At 41.4% G+C, this 17,555-nt stretch overlaps 1 protein-coding gene and 1 long non-coding RNA gene across 3 annotated transcripts in view; one reads left to right on the top strand and one right to left on the bottom strand.

Annotated features, from left to right (window-relative positions):
• The window catches only part of LOC133251693 (uncharacterized), a 690,054-nt gene that overhangs the window by 192,665 nt on the left and 479,834 nt on the right, over nucleotides 1-17,555 (bottom strand). For both annotated transcript variants that reach the window (XR_009737739.1, XR_009737740.1), the window contains exon 8: nucleotides 2,144-2,283. This is a non-coding gene — a long non-coding RNA (uncharacterized LOC133251693). The remainder of the gene's footprint in view (nucleotides 1-2,143; nucleotides 2,284-17,555) is intronic.
• The window catches only part of PCSK1 (proprotein convertase subtilisin/kexin type 1), a 45,349-nt gene continuing 30,858 nt past the window's right edge, over nucleotides 3,065-17,555 (top strand). Inside the window, exons 1-5 of the mRNA XM_061424452.1 lie at nucleotides 3,065-3,531; nucleotides 6,664-6,768; nucleotides 10,219-10,329; nucleotides 12,448-12,594; nucleotides 14,606-14,682. Coding sequence (XP_061280436.1) covers nucleotides 3,352-3,531; nucleotides 6,664-6,768; nucleotides 10,219-10,329; nucleotides 12,448-12,594; nucleotides 14,606-14,682 — 620 coding nt within the window. The 5' untranslated portion in view covers nucleotides 3,065-3,351. The remainder of the gene's footprint in view (nucleotides 3,532-6,663; nucleotides 6,769-10,218; nucleotides 10,330-12,447; nucleotides 12,595-14,605; nucleotides 14,683-17,555) is intronic.

Genomic DNA, 17,555 nt, shown 5'->3' with positions numbered 1-17,555 from the left:
GGCCAAAGAACTAAACAGACATTTCTCCAAAGAAGACATACAGATGGCTAACAAACACATGAAAAGATGCTCAACATCACTCATTATCAGAGAAATGCAAATCAAAACCACAATGAGGTACCATTTCACGCCAGTCAGAATGGCTGCAATCCAAAAGTCTACAAGCAATAAATGCTGGAAAGGGTGTGGAGAAAAGGGAACCCTCTTACACCGTTGGTGGGAATGCAAACTAGTACAGCCACTATGGAGAACAGTGTGGTGATTCCTTAAAAAACTGGAAATTTACCCAAAGAAAACATGTAAGTCTATATAACAGTTGGGAAATGTTAGACCTAAGTTATTTCCTCACTCCTTCCCTTATGCTTCTTGAAGAAAAAAAAAAACTGAAAAATTACTCTGAAGGGCTGGCAATACTCTTTTTCTTGACCTGAATGGTTATATGGTGTTCACTTTGTGATAAATCATTGGGTACATGGTTTTATACACTCTAGTATATCTACTTTATTTCACTGTAACAAAAGGTTTGAAGTTTTTATTTTCTAATACTAAAGAGATATGGTGATCTACAGATCTCTGAACATCTTTTACCTCCTGTTTATAATACCTCACTACCCTCCAAGAAAACCTAATAAATGATTAACTGTATCACTGTGCAGCTGGGAGCAGTCATGAAAGGCATGAGACTTGATAATTCATAATAGAAACAGTCCTTTGCAGTTTCTGAATTATCCTGTTTCCTGCATAAATTAATCAGATGAATCAAATGCTATTAAAACCAACTTAAGGGTGATAATTGGGACTTCTAATTTATGATATAAAATATGACAGTGATGGGCTTGGAGGTTATTACTATGATCTTTATAGCAGGACAGGGTTAGCCCTTGATATGACAAATTTAAGATGACTCCTACTTCTATATTTGCACCCTTAGCCTTGGCAAACATTCATCCTTTCTGCATCCCAGAAACTGTGGCAATTAAGGTCCATCAGATAAAATTCAGAGAATTTCAAAATAAATTACTATATATATATATATATATATTTGGATGGGGATATTATGTTTCTATTGTGAGAATTTAGTTTGTACTTTTAAGTATATCAACTGAATGTTTATTCCAGGTGCGTTGGGTGCTCCGTTTAAGATAAATGATTCATTAATGAGACACCGGCCTCCTTAATTATTTACTTGAACTGCCAACTGATTTGCTTGAAGAATAATAAGGGCAAACATGTTCCTGTTCTAACCATTCCTACCATTATTAAACATTTGCAACAAATGTCTCTTGTTTTGCTAGCACACAGTTAACATCTGTCTGCTGTAAGAATGAAATACCTTAGAGAGCTTGAGTCCACAACTCAGCTGAGATACGAAAAGACAGCTCACCTAGCCATCAATACTCACACATGTGAATTTACAGTGCCAACAGAAAAACTATCAATCTGAGTCCATTCTACAGCAGCTCATGTGAGAGTTACATTATTGTAATAGACTTAACTGCATCACATGGTTTATTAACATTGGCATTTGTTCTCATTAAGAAGCTTTATATTTAAAGAAATTATTGATCTCCTCCACATTTATGAAAACATGGAGGCAAATGAAAAATCCATACTAGCCTTATCCTCCATCAAGCCTCCATTTCATTTGCTTTCTGTCAAGACTTATCTCTTGCTTCCTTTCTCCACAAGCGCATATGCTTTCTCCCACTCTTAACCCTTTTCTCTTTTCTCTAGAATAGGCTGCGCCCCCCAGCGGTTGGGAGCTTTAAAAAGAAAAACAAGAAAGAAAAAACCTTTCTCGGGTGACTTTGAATCCCCTGCAATTTTATTTTGGGGCTGAGTGCATTGTGTTCCCGAGAATTCCAATGCAATTAGTCACGATTATGACCTAACCATACTTCTCCCTTGTGGTCAAGTTCCTGTTTTTCCTTTTTAAAGAGGTGGGTGGTACCAGTCAAAAGGAAATAGTTTGATTCTTGGGGGGACGGCGATTCTTGGAACTCAGAAGCGGAGCTCCCGCAGGCAACCCGTGCTGGTGGCGCTGTCCACTCCTTGGTGCTGAATGCAGAGAGACCCTGGCATTTACCACCAGGCTCAGCTTCTCAGGATCAGAAAAGGTTCATCCACAGTACACTGTACTCACTTCCCTTTTCTGGGATAGAGGACCATTTAGACATCTTGTTATTCTCTTTCCATAAGAAAACACTCTTCCACCAAAAGAAACTGCCTCTTACGGGAAAGTAATGGCACAGTTTCAGTTCAACACCAAAGTGAAAAGGTCTCCTGAAGGAAGAATGGAAATTTCAGAGTTAATGAAACCTACTCTTCCTCTCTCTGAATCAACACAATACTACTTGGATACACTTCCTTGTTAATAAATAAAGGAAACTTTTAAAAAATTGTATGATAAAAATAAATAAAAATTTAAAATAATGTGATTAATCATTTTTTTCTGATAAAGACTGTAAAGTGGGTGGTAGTGGGTGCTGCAATATCTGAGACAGAATTTTAGATATTGTTTTACTGAGGTTAAGAAACAGAGAGAAGGATGTAAACTTGTTAACTAAGGTGGTTTGAATGGCTAAAAATATGTTCTTTAAAATGTTGCTTTAACATTGTCTTCCCAGAGGTGCTCATTCTCCTGGGCAAATCAGATCAGAAGCTTCCCTTCTGGTCTCTGCCTTCCCAGCCTCTGTCCCATTTGAAAGACTGAAAGGCCCTGTTCTTCATAGCAGGTGCTGATATCCACAGGGTCGTCATAAAAATCCTCCTCTCTCCCTCCCCCAACACAGGAGATAATTAAGCATAGATCAAGAAAATGGACAAAAGGACAAAAGGGAAGGAAAGTGTTCTGCGCTCCAGGTCTTTGATTCTTGGTAGTTATATTCAAATGGGGGGCACTTCTCAAAGAGAAGTGAAGGTGTTTCTCGCGGCTGCAAAATTTACAGTCAGAAAGGGAGCCGACTTAACCAATACCAGCAAATGTTTCTTCCTTTTCTTAATCCCTCGCTGCTTATTTTAGCAGCTTCTCCACCCCGCCGGGAATACCATCCAGATCGCAGTCCAGGTAGATCTGACGTCAAGAGATGGCTTTCGTAGATTTGACGTGTAAACACTCATTTCCATTCCTCCTCGGAAGGGCTGGGGCTCCACTCGGCAGGGAGACCGAAACGCTGCACTGAGCGCTCGCCACCGCCCAGCGTCTCCTGCGCGTCTCTTATCTCATCGCAGAGCAAGCCGGGGCGAAAGTGGTCCCGAGCCTCGCAGTGGAAGGGGTGATCGTTTCTGGCTTCTCTGGCTTGCATCTCGCTCCCCTCCCTCCCCACTTGGGTGCGAACCGGTGTGAGAGCCATGGGGCGAAGAGCCTGGACTCTGCAGTGTACTGCTTTCTCTCTCTTTTGCGCTTGGTGTGCAATGAACAGTGTAAAAGCGAAGAGGCAGTTTGTGAATGAATGGGCGGCGGAGATCCCCGGGGGACCTGAGGCAGCCTCGGCGATAGCCCAGGAGCTAGGCTATGACCTTTTGGGTCAGGTAAGAGTTTGCGCTTTCAAGAAACTTTCTGGGGCCCGAAGGGACTGGAGGGACTGGAGCGCCATCTCTCAAGTGGTAGTCCCAGATTGCACTCTCCTGAGCCCAGTGGCAAAGAGCAGGAGCTTTTCCGGCTCTCGCCCCTGGCGCGCTTGCAGAAGCCTTGCATTATTTATTGCTTGGGCTGGGCGCAGCCAGGCAGAACCCAGCCGCCGCAGCTGGGTACAGCTTAGTCTTGGCTGTTGTCCTTCCTGGAACTGAAATCCGTTTCCCGCGCGGTTTGGAAGAAAAATCCCTCAACTGTCGTTCACGCAACTTGAGATGCATGCAGGCTCGTACCAACCAGCGCCAGGGCAGGGAGAGGCAGTGCGCTCTGTCCCCCTGGGTCTCAGCAGGTCTGCGTCAGGAGCCGGCTGTTTCCTTCTTTTCAATATGGCAGCATCAGATCCAAGTCCTGCTGCAAGGGGCCAAGTAGGCTTGGAGATGTTCGCTGCAGCCTTCTCAGATACGCCCACGGCTCATCTCTCTCTGGAGAGTGCCAGTGGCCTCGACTCACAACCTGGGGCTGGGGGTTTCGGAGTGGTAGATGAGGTGGGTGAGAGGCATGGGACCAACTCTCCAGCCCTCTACTGCAAGCACCGGACTCTCACTGGAAACTTGCAAAGTCCGAGCCTCATAACTTTGCCCGGTCAGTTCCCCTCAAGGGTCAGGCTGCTGAAGTGACGGTGGGGAAAGGATTTCTTTCTTGTTCCTCAGCCAAATGTGTTTTAGCTTCCCAGGGGTTTCCATGTGGGGGGATGCGGGAGGTGGGGAAGGAACTGTTGCCTGCTCAAGTGAGGACTGGGTTAATAAATAGCTGGGGGGTATGGGCATTGAGCCATTGTGTAGGGGGCTGTGAGTTCTCATGGAAGCTTTCACTTCCCTTGGCTCAGAATCAAGCCCTTATTTCTTGCCTTGTAAGTTGTTCATTGAAATGAGGGAGAAGGGAGTTGTAAAACATTTTGGCGCGTTTTTTCTAGAGGTGGTGGTAGAGATGTAGTTGAAGTCAGGGATGAGTAATCGGTGTGGGCGTTGCGATTCCATAGATTCAAATCCTCTGGAGAATGTGCCTTTCCTTGCCAGAGGCTTCATGCTCCAACTTTATGAGCCAAACTGCCTGAAATGCCCAGCACGAAAGTCAATGCCCATATTGACTTCTCTTCTCTGTGTACCAGTAGCAGACCAATAGTTTTGCTTTTGCCAAGTCCTTATTCTGTGCTAGGCTCCGCGTTGGGGGCTAAGGAATAATAGGAGGAAAAGAAACCTTCAGGAAACCAAGAGTCTAGAGACTGATTTAAAAATAAATGATTGCAATTGCAAGTAATTGGTATAGCAACAGAAACTGTTCCTGGAGTCTTGATTGAAAGACTGAAGATGGAAGGGAATTGGGAAGAGGGGAAAGAAGACAATCCAAGGAGGAAACATTTGCACAGGGTTTAAGAAGAAGAGTCAAAGGTGGGAACACGATGAGATTGGGGAAGGCACCCAAGGCATAGAAAACGGCTTGTGGGAAACCAGGGAGATACAAAGAAAGTGACTTATTTAGAAGTCAGGAAACTGCAAGGAATTCTTGGAGTCTAAAAAGAGAGTGAGTAGTGGGTAGAACTGTACTGGTGGGTACTGTGGGCACCATGGACATCTTGTGTGTCCTATGAAGGGAAAAAAACCCTGGGAACTTAATCCTTTGGACTAAAGCTAAATAGCATTGGTAACTGTGTGGAAGGAGACTGGAGGAGAGAGCAAAAAATAACTCTCTCTTCCTTTTCTCACCTATTAGCCTCAGACATTCATCCAAACCCAGACCATTCATTGTGGGAACTGCTTTTTAAAATCACAAGTCCCAGTAAACAAATAAATAACAGTAAATCAGTACTGTTGGTAGGATCTTCAAGGAAAGGGTGGCATAGTAACAAGAAACTTTAGAAAAGAGTGGGAAAACCTACCTAGAGTTGCATACACATATTTCCAGTTAAATGACATTACTAATAAATGTTTTTAAAATAATAATTCCTTATAAAAGACTGATGGTGCTTTCCTGGTTCTGTTTATTTCTTCCTTTGTTTACACTTAGATGTATCACCATCTTGAACTTCTTAAGGCCTCAAAATAAAGCTAGGATAGGTAGGAGGTGACAAAGGGCAAAACCAATTGATAGCAGAAACAGAGCTAAGCACTGGTGATCTTTTCTTAAGGCTACTATTCTCTCCCCCCAACTCCACGTAAAGCTTATAGCAGATTTACTCCCAGAGATTCAGGCTTGGAGCAGGACCTAAGCATCTCTATGAAAAAAGTCTTTAGGTGATGAGAAACATCAATTTAAAGAAAGTAATTCTTATGAAATAACCCATTGTCAATTGCTTGTCTCAATTTAAAAAAAATGCAGGGCATCTACAGAATTTAGTAGGTTCAAATTAAGTACTATTTGGAATAAAGGGAAATTATCTTAAAATAATAATGAACTTAGCTCTAAATTGGACCATTTGTATTGATACCAAATGTATTGATAGTCATCTAGAGAAATTTACACACTCTAAAGTGGAATACCTGTGCTAAATGTAGCACGCTGACTTCTTGCTCAAAGCTTTGAACTACTGGAAAGTCAAGTAGTCATTACTAGTAGCTTATAACAATCATCACTATGGATTCAATCACTGTATTTTATAACAACAAATTGTTCTAGCTGAGTGCAGCACTACACATATATAGTACCGAAGAGTTCTCCTGCTTTCTACACAGTATCATTCTCTGACAGCATACATTTTGTAAAGTGAATATATTTTTTAGAAATGTCTATCTACATAACATCACCTAGAAAAGAAAATGTGGTTTCTCTGAAATATAAAAGACAGAAGCATCATCAGCCCTTAAGAATGCTGTGACCCCAAATGATAATATTGGGAAGCTCATCTCACTGAACAGACTAAGAAGAAAGGGAAGGCTTCTAACAGTGTCTTCCTCATCAAGAAAAAGGTTACCTTCAAATACAAGAAATGGACTTAATAAAAATTGCCTGTTTGCAAGTTAGCTGGGTTTTAATCTGACCTATACACACTTATTTTGGAAAGAGGATTTTTATTTTAATTTTTCCTTTTATAGATTGGATCACTTGAAAATCACTACTTATTCAAACACAGAAACCATCCTCAGAGGTCTCGAAGGAGTGCCCTTCACATCACTAAGAGATTGTCTGATGATGATCGTGTAAGTATTGTGCATTTGTCTTCAAGCCAGTAACCTGACTTATCTGCTTTCTTTGTGCTTGCTAACAAGAACAAAAGTGAATATTATTCTTTTTTCTTGTTTTCACAATTATTTATCTGTAGTGTTTCTTATCATTTCCATAGGGTTATAAATGCACATAATAATAACTGAATCTAATTGGTTGACTACAGTATATGTGTGTATATACATACACACACACACACACACACACACACACACACACACACATGAACTATATAATATCAGTTCACAAATTCAGTCTAAGAGCATGAAAATGAATCCTGAGAATCAAGTGGCAGCACTAATGAACTGTTTGACAATACAATCAATGAACAGCCTTTTATTATATGGCTATCTACGTACCAAGCATTTTGATATTCAATGTGATGATGCCAAACAAATATAATACAGAAACTCCATTCTTAATAACGTTTCAGTGTTATCTGAAAATGCATTCTGCTGTTTCTATCTGATTTGGTTATATAGGGAACTAGTGTTTTTGAGAGAGTTTTAAATCCATGTCTTCAGGAGGCAAATGTTTCCATAAGTATTATATTATCTGACCCAGAGTATTTGATCTCCTTTTATTCTGGTTTGTATACATATTCAACGATTAGGTACCAGCAGGAAAAGTCTAGAATGAACACAGGTAAAGTGTGGGGCCAATTTCATGTATATCTAATGTACCTTTTGATTTTTTAAATTAATTTATTTATTTTAATTGGAGGCTAATTACAGTATTGTAGTGGTTTTTGCCATACATTGACATGAATCAGCCACGGGTGTACATGTGGTCCCCATCGTGAACCCCCTCCCACCTCCCTCCCCATCCCATCACTCAGGGTCTTTTTGAAGTCTGTTTTCAAGGTCATAAACATCAATAGAAATGCTGATATGAAATAAAAATTTGAAGTAAAATTTGAGAAAAATTTGCCTTTTCTCAAGAATATGCCATACTGATGAAAATTTATCCTGGGAAGCCTGATATCTGGATACATGATTTCTGTTGTCTAGGACATTCTCAAGAATTATGAAGGCTTTGTGAGAGATGAAACATACACGTTCAACTTCCCATAAAGAAAAGTACAAGTGACAGAACAGGGCTAAAATTGTTGAAAGTTCATGGAACTCACAATCGCTGTAAAATAGTTTGCTACTTTGTTATGCACCTGATAGAATTTTTAAAAGAAGAGGGAAAAGAAGGCAAATTATGAGAGTAGGAAATGACTGGGCCTGGGTTACCAGTGTTCCAACATGAAAGCAGCAACCTAACCCAGACCAAGAACGTTGTATCAGGACCATGGACGGCAACCCGCAGCTCATAAACAACCGTTGCTGGCTTTTACTCAAGTAAACGGCTTAGAAGTGACAGACCTAAGCAGAGGCCCTTAACATCATTTTAAAAGTTTTTTGTCCAATAAAATCTTCCCTTCACTGTCCCAAGGCAGATGGCTAATTGTATATCGGCTCTGAAAGTAGGACAACTTCCAGTACTCTAGCTAGGCTTAGTCTTTGGGCAAAAACCCAAGAGAACTATTTCCTTGTCTGCCTAAATGCATGCCTGACATTAAGTAATGTACAAGGAAGTCAAACCGACCTCCCTTCTCATCTTCACAGGAGAAAACTGGATAGAGTGAAGCAGTTATTATTCAAAGTATCTCACTAAAATGAACAGATGGCCCAGTTCTATTCTTTAGATAATTGATTTGTAATTCCTTAGTAATTGACTTGGGGGAGAAATCACAAAACATAGTGAAGAAGAGCCAAGAATTTACTCTCTAGCATAACTTCATTAGAAGGGAGTCTATATAATCCTATGAAAGTTATCCCCAGAATAATTTAATTTCAGGAAAAATTCTAGAACCCATTGAAGCTTGAAGTGGAAGGTTGGACTAGATGCTTTTTAATGCCCTTTGCAAAGGGCATTAAATCCCAAAAGGATTATTTACCATTAAGTACATGATACTTACTATATATACAATAGAAGGATGCTACCAATTTGCTCTGTTCCATTTGGTCTGCTCTTACAGAGACTAATATGGGATTTGGAGTTAACGACATTAATCACAACTCTGTTTCCACCAATTGGTTGTTTACCTGATCAGATGGCAGAGTGCCTCTTCTTTTATTCCACTTTTAAAAAAATGCTCTTGATTTTCATTTTATTGCTCTTTTTTTTGGATAGGGATACTATTCTTCCAAATTAGCACTCTGAAGTGCACCAATATGCTATCTGCAAGTCTGTTAATGAAATCTCTAACTGTAAGTGACTCTCTCCCTCAAAGATTAGTACTTGTTCCCTAGCAGCCAGCTTCCAAAGACCAACTCAGATGGCAGGCAGTATATTCCAAGCATTGAGGTATTTTAAGCCAAAACAATTAAGCTTGAAAATACAGGCACTTTAAAAATAAATTATAATGACTAATTTCCAACCCTCAAGTCCCTCCCAATGTTTATAATAGGTTTGCAGTATGTTTTCTAATTGGAAATTTAGGATGGTTTTACTGGATGGCTTTATCCTTTAGCTGCAAATTACTTTTCAGTTTTTATTTTTGGATCTGACTCATTAGTATTCTCGCATTAGCAATATCCTATCACACACTGGACTATCATCGTGTGTACGAAAGAGAGGATATGTTTTGGGTAGGAAAGAGTCATGTTGCTCAGCAGAATCAGAGCACGGTAGCATCTCATAATGAATATAACCACAAGGCAGCCCCTCACCTCTTGGGGCCTCAAGTATAATAGGATTATGCTATAAATGTTGGAAAGGTAATTTTTGTATTGTCAGATCTCCTTGCATAATACATGAAACAAAATTAATGATAAGTGTGCATGGCCAGTAAGGCTCATCCATCATCCCAGATCTGTTTCTCATATTAAATATTCTTAAGCAGAAGGCTGAAGCACAGGGGAGCCAGAATTTTGAATCAGCAAAGACACAGCACCTTTCCTGTCTTTTGTCACATCTGCAATTTCTATTTTTGTGAATAAAGAAAGGGACATTAAGCTGTAAGAGCAACATAACAGCAGTCTCTGAGATCTCTTAGCTTGTTGACTCATTCTGTGCAAATGGACAAATTTTCAGCTATGGAACCCTGGAACCTCAATATAAAAATGGGTATTATGGTCCATTTGCTGATGAAAGCAGGCTGAACTTTTACTTCCACTGGAATCACAGTGTCAATAATTTGAGGGAACCATCACTTCACTGACTACTTCTCCTCCTCGTAAAGGCACACTTTACCATAATAGAGGAAATGGTCATCTCCCCAGAGGGCAAGCCCTTATTCTCACTGAGCTGCCAGTGTGATCTGTAGTCAGGTGGAAACACTGATGGAGAGAATACTAGAGCTAGTTAGAGGGAAGATGATTACACCAGAGGTGGCTGTTTAACTGTTGATTTTCTTGCTATAAAACTCCTGGTAGGTGATATGGGCGGAACAACAGTATGAAAAAGAAAGAAGTAAACGTTCAGTTCTAAGAGACTCAGCACTAGATCTCTTCAATGATCCGATGTGGAATCAGCAGTGGTACTTGGTAAGTACCTGCATGAGGACCGCATAGGCCCCGGGTTACTTGTTAACTCTGAACATTAGATATTTTTAAGTAACAGATAATTCAGTACAGGGCTGTGTTACCCAGAGATCAGGGTGAATGGGACCTTCCATGATCTGGATCTTCTGTTTGGCTGTGTGAGAACATCTGAAAACACAGATCTTTAGCTTCTACAAGAGGAAGTCTCCTTACATTTATCTGGAATAAGTACAGAAGAATTGGGTCTTGCAAGGTAGGGTTGCAAAACAGTATTCATGGCAAAAATCAGACCTGCTCAAGGTTACTCCTGAGAACCCTTTAAATTATCCAAAGAGGACAGTGAACGTGATTCAGGATATATAGCCCTGAATGACAATTCTTACATGCTCCCAGGTGAGAATCTCTGAACTAGGCTAAAGGAAGGAACATGAGGAAAGACAAAAGGCATCTATCTGTGAATGTCTAGACTTGCAAACCAGTTCTACCTTTAAAGGGCTTCCCTGGTGGCTCAGATGGTAAAGAATCTGCCTGCAATGCAGATGTGTTTGATCCCTGGGTCGGGAAGATCCCCTGGAGAAGGAAATGGCATCCCACTCCAGTATTCTTGCCCGGAGAATTTCATGGACAGAGAAGCCTCACAAGCTACAGTCCATGGGGTCGCAGAGAGTCGAACACGACTGAGCAACTAACACACACTTAGTCCACCTTTAAGACAGTTACTAAATCCTTATAGGAATGTGGGCAGTGAGTGGAGAAACTGTACATGCTCCTGCCTGCCTGCCTGAAGAGTGCTCTCCCTTCTGTTTTCACATTAAGCCTCTACTGTAGTAACACATGGAATAGATGTGCTTATTGTTGAGAATACTGTAAAAGATAAAATTTCATGAGAACCATAAGCTGAGGTCTAGACGTCCTTGTTGCAGAAAGGATGGGAAAGGAGATCAATTCCTCTTGAAACTCTCCTAACCTAAGTGATACTTGCTTGCTGCAGAAGACACTCGTTAACACCTGTGCATCTACCATGTGCCAAATATTAATACTATCCTGTTTGACATGAATTAACTCATCTAGTTCTCACGCAACATTTTGTTGTTCATATAATAAGTATTCCCTTTTAACAGATGAAGAAACAGAGACATTGGCAAGTTGAATAACTTGCCAAAAATCACATGATTCTTGTGGTGGGACCATAGTTCATAGCTCCGGAGGCCATACTCTTAACAGCCACAGTCTCCGATTGTTCCTCCCACTGACAGAGAGTCCTTCTCTGGCTTTGGCCAACAATCTGTGTGCAGTTCCAGCCTCCTGGGATTCAGCTTCATGTTGGCCTAGAAAATTCTGGTTTTGCTCCTCCTTTTTCTGATGGGCATCGGCCAGGGGGCAATGCATTCATTGATACTTTTGATTGCTGTCATTTGTAAGTTTCCTGTTGATCCCTTCACTAAAAACCTGGCTTTCTTCTAATGCATCTCTCTTGAATGCTTGGAGATGTGCTCATATCTGTATTCCTTTGCTGTCCAATCTCTCTTCCCTACAGCCCCACATACTGTAACTCTCAGAAAAGTTACCTGAAAAAAAAATCCTAAATCACCTCTCACAGATACTGACTCCCTAAATAACTTATAATTGGAAACAGGCAGTTCAATTCCAAGTCCTGGTAAGACTACAGCTTCGTGGGCATTCCAGGTTCTGTAAATCCACGAGTAACTGTGAACCAGACAAAATAAAGTATGTTCAGTGTGGCAGTGGAGGTTTAGGATTTGGGGGAGATGGAAACTTGGGGCAGCAAATAAAGCTTCAGTAGATGAAAAGCTTGAGCATGTTATTATAAATGAAAGCAACTTAGGGATAAACTTCTTCAAAGCCACACAGCTCAAAGACAAGGGGCACAGTGTGATTCATCTTTTCGAGTGATTTTCCATTGGAACAACTGGAAAAAGAGCAGAACTATGATGATTCACTTGGTCCTCCCCTCAACTTTGTCTTTTATTTCACCTAATTTCCTGCTTCTAAAGAATAGAATGACCCCCAGAAAAAGAAAGATGGGTCTCAAGACTGGAGCTTCAGTTCTCATTGTGCAGCAAATGATTTTACCAACGCTTCTTTGTTCTTTTTCACCAGCAAGATACAAGGATGACTGCAACCCTGCCCAAGCTGGATCTCCATGTGATACCTGTTTGGCAAAAAGGCATCACAGGCAAAGGTGTTGTTATCACTGTATTGGATGATGGCTTGGAGTGGAATCACACAGACATCTATGCCAACTATGTGAGTCTAAGCCCTTCTATTGCTGCAGCTTAGGGAGCTGTCTACACAGACATACAGTTAAGGCTTCACTTCCCTCAAGCAGGAGGTGCTCTGAGTGAGCCCTGGGGTTGATGAGCCAAGCTTTGGCTATTTCCCTCACCCCTCTGCCAGTGCACATAAATTTCTTTCTTTCTTTCTTCTTCTTCTTCTTCTTTTTTTTTTTTTTGTATCACTAGACTTTGAAAGAATTCACTGAAGCCAAGGACTGTACAAAAGTTATGTGTGTTGGGGTTGGAGGAGGTACTTATACCGGCTAGATTATTAAAAAGCCATTCAAATTCTATGCCACTCAGTACTGGGGAACATGAAAGCAATCAGATCAAGCCTCACGTCTGAGATCATTTTCACAGTCATCCTGCTCACATTCCCTGTGGGTCAATAGCTCTCACATTGTGAAGTTATATGAACGTGACTCCATCCATGCAAATCAAAGCATGTACTTCATACTGCAAAAATGACAAGCTGAGAAAAGTTTACCAAAAATGGGAAGTAAATTATTTACTTGTTTATGAAGTTCTCCATAATATTTTAGGTCTTTAGGGGACTTCCTTGATGGTCCAGTGGATAAGACTCCATGTGCCCAAAGCAGGGGTCTTTAGTTCGATCCCTGGTCAAGGAACTATTAATAGATCCCATATGCCACAACTAAGAGCTCACACCCTGCAAATGAATATTCCACAGGCCACAGTTAAAAGATCTTACATGCCGAAACAGAGATCAAAGACCCAATGAGCCACACCTGAGACCCAGCACAGGCAAACTAATGAATTAAAAATATTTCAGGTCTTGATTTAAAGATCTGTGTTTTATCTTGAATACTACCCCCTGTCTTTATGCCAGCCTTTCTACTCAACCAACGTTCTAAAGCTAAAGAGCAAAGGAAATGGGGTGGAAAAGAGACAAAAAAGATTAGCAATTATTAAGACAGAGAAACATAAAGAACAGCCTGAGTGGTGACACAATTATTAAAAGGTGATTGGATCTCCTTGCAGTCCAAGGGACTCTTAAGAGTCTTCTCCAGCACCACAATTCAAGAGCTTCAGTTCTCTGGTACTCAGCCTTCTTTATTGGAGGAGGGCATGGCAACCCACTCCAGTATTCTTGCCTGGAGAATCCCACGGACAGAGGAGCCTGGCAGGCTACAGTCCATGAGGTCACAAAGAGTCAGACAGGACTGACTAAGCAGAAGCAGTAGAGAAATACAGAGAATAGCAGTCTGTTTTAAGTCTATTTAGTGTAACTGGGGTGGCTGAAGGAGCTCACTGTAGACCTGAGCCCCACCCCACAGCCAGCTCTTTACACCTGTATCCTTAGGAAAGATGAGTGTCAAAGTGTTACTAACTAGCTCTGGAGCCAGTTGAACCATTCCACTTCTCTGGACCTCAATTTTCTCATTTGGAAAATGACATGATTGAACTAAGTAAACTCTGACTCCTCCTGTTCTAATAGCCTATGAGATTCTATAGGTTTGGAAACATTCACTGAGAATTGTTGGCTCACTTCTCTGTGCACATCATCTCTGCCTGGTTTCTGGCTATGATGAATGATAAAAAACGGGGCCAGAAACTCTAAACTGCAGACTCTCAAGCCATCAGCCAGGATGGGAATAGGACAGGGGTAGATTGAAAGGACTGATGTTGAAGCTGAAACTCCAGTTCTTTGGCCACCTCATGAGAAGAGCTGACTCATTTGAAAAGACCCTGATGCTGGGAGGGATTGAGGGCAGGAGGAGAAGGTGATGACAGAGGATGAGGTGGTTAGATGGCATCACTTACTCAATAGACATGAGTCTGGGTGGACTCCGGGAGTTGGTGATGGACAAGGAGGCCTGGCGTGCTGTAATTCATGGGGTCGCAAAGAGTCAGAGACAACTGAGCGACTGAGCTGAACTGAACTGAAGAAGACTTGGAAAACACTGCTTTTTTTTTTTTTTTTTTTTGATGCTACAGTGTAATTTTTGCTTTCTCTTTAGGATCCGGAGGCCAGCTATGATTTTAACGATAATGACCATGATCCATTTCCCCGATATGATCCCACAAATGAGAACAAGTAAGTAAATGTGGATTTGGGGGTGGGGTAAGTGCTTTAAAATGCTTTCATCTTATTTGAGAAAATTACACTATAAATATGATCCATATTTTTGCTCTCAGAAAATGCTCATGTACACCATCCATACTACAACATTTTGTTGCTTTTAAAACAGGAAACAGAAGCTTTTATTTTTATATTCCTTTTGGCTTATAGGACTATATTTCAATTAAACTTTCTTCTTATACTGTGAAATGTTCCCCTCAAAATGTTACTGAATATCTATGGCTTTAGAAGAAATATTTGGGACGTTTATTCTTGTTCAGTCACTAAATCATGTTTGACTCTTTGAGATCCCATGGACTGCAGCACACCAGGCTTCCCTGTCTTTCACTATCTCCCAGAGCCTGCTCAGACTCACATCCACTGAGTTGATGATGCTATCTAACCATCTCATGCTCTGCTGTCCCTTTCTCCTTTTGCCTTCAGTCTTTATCAGCATCAGGGTCTTTTCCAACGAGTCAGCCGTCCAACAGGTAGCAAAGTATTTATTAGAGCCTCAGCTTCAGCAACAGTTCTTTCAATGAATACTCAGGGCTGATTTCCTTTAAGATTCATTGGTTTGATTTGCTTGCAGTCCAAAGCATTAAAGAATAAAAATCTTCACTCCATTACCATTGCACCTACTTCCTCTATGGATCTTTTACTATTACCAACATGCTTGTTGCTAGCCATGAAGAGAAATACAGATGGCCAAAATAACAAATCCCTACGACTTCTTATGGTAGCCACAACCATGCTTACTAGGCCCCTCAGAAGAGCGCGGAAAGACACCAGACAAGAGAAATATACCATAAGGCTTGGCCCTCAAATCCAACACAGTCTCCAGGGCACTGGGCTAATTAGTCTGTTCCAGAGTTTCTTCTGGGTATTTTAAAGCTAAAAGGAAGAGGCAAAGGACATCTTCTGACCCCTAAACTAACTCTCCAGAGTATCCACCGGGTAATGAGTGAGGCTAAGAGCCAGACTTGGCAAAGCAACAAGGCAAATGAAGACCCAAAGGCAGGAGACATTTTAGCCTTTTTTCTTAGCTCCAAAGGAACTTCACCCTCTAGGCACACAGCCCCATGTCCATGCCCATGGGAAAACTCATCTTTGTGCATAAAGACATCTTTCACAGACTTGAAGGAGACATTTCACTCTTTCATTTGCTTCACCCAAAAGAAACTCATACCAAAAGAGAAAAAAGTCAAGGCAAAATGAGTACTGCTACAAGGTGGGGGGGGTAGATGGGGTGGAAAGAGCAAGCAGGGGAAAGCTCTTTGTGTCTGTCATGTAATATACTTCCCTTTCCTTTCTTCCTCCCTCTTGGATTAGTATCTAACTTGGGTCAATCAGTTCTCTCTCTCTCTGTCTCACTTTCACTTTCCCTCTCAGTTTCTCCCTGATTGTCTCAGAATTCCCACGTGGCTGGTGTGGTATTGTTGACTGAAAGCTGTTACATTGGATTGTCCTCCTCCAGAAGGCTCACAAACCCCAGGAAGGGAGTCTGGAGCTCAAGGACTTGGCTTCAACTTCTGGGTGGTTATTTCTTCCCTCGGGGGGAAGGGGAGGTTTGGGGAGGCACCATTTACTTTCCTTCAGTACCACTTATTTCTTCTAGCATTTATCTTTTAAAGGGGTCAACTGCAAGCAGCCCTACAGGTTAGAATATTCCATTAACAACATAATAGGAACCATGAGGGAGGCCCCCTTGGAGGAAAGTGGGATGTCTCAGAAGCTTAGAGTAGGACTCCCCAGACAAATGTTCAGCCATATTTCTGAGTGAGGGCAGTGTGGGAGCAGGAGGAATTTCTATCCTTTTACAGCAGGACCTTGCAATGTTAGCCTGGCTGGTAGTGAGAGCTTTGCCAATCACCAGAAAGGAGGATGGCTTTGAGGAAGTCACTCACCTCACTCTGCCTCTATTTTTTTTTTTTTTTAATTTTGTCTCAAAACAAGGTGACAAGGTCCCTCTTTACCTACTCTCCTAAAAGAAACTACCTTAGGAAATGGGCAATAAGTGCTGAGAAGAAAAGGGCACTCTTCCTAGAATGAACTAGAAGTGACAACTCTCATTCCTTTCCCTTGGTCAAGACTAAGAGGGAAATCCACTCCCACCCACATGGGTTCAGCTGAGGACACTGTTAGCTGGAGGTGTCAGCCCAGCCTCTTGCTTAGGCAGTGCCTTGGGTCTGGTCCAGGATCCAACATGGGTGATGATTTGTGTGGCAGACGCCTGATAGGTGAATACCTGGTGAAATGATATTCTTGGAGTTTTGTACTTGTGAAAAGGGGAACTCAGGTGTCCTTCTTTCCCACTGCCAAACAAAAGGGACTTGCAACTCATGGTACTGATGATAGCCAATTCACAGGTTTTCAAAGGCCCCAAGATAGCAGCCTATACAATTTTATTTAATTTGTGCCTGAAAACTGTGAGCTTCTAGAGCACAGCAGACCATGGACCATGCACATAGCATAGGGTTAGGGCAGCAGAGCCAAACACTTAAGAGCACAGACTTTACAGTTAGATTTAGTTCAAATCTTAGATCTTTCACTTAATAGCTGAGTGACCATGAGCAAATTATTTAACTTTGTGACCAGTTTTATCATCTACTGTGATAGACTTTTATTTTCTTGGGCTCCAAAATCACTGCAGATGGTGACTTCAGCCATGATATTAAAAGACACTTCCTCCCTGGAAGAAAAGTTATGACCAACCTACACAACATATTAAAAGGCAGGGAGACTACTTTGCTGACAAAGGTCTGTATAGTCAAAGCTATGGTTTTTCCAGTAATCCTGTATGGATGTGAGAGTTGGATCATAAAGAAAGCTGAGCACCAAAGAATTGA

Source organism: Bos javanicus, chromosome 7 (assembly GCF_032452875.1).
Source record: "Bos javanicus breed banteng chromosome 7, ARS-OSU_banteng_1.0, whole genome shotgun sequence".
Lineage (NCBI taxonomy): Eukaryota > Metazoa > Chordata > Mammalia > Artiodactyla > Bovidae > Bos > Bos javanicus.
This window is presented reverse-complemented; position numbering and strand designations above follow the sequence as displayed.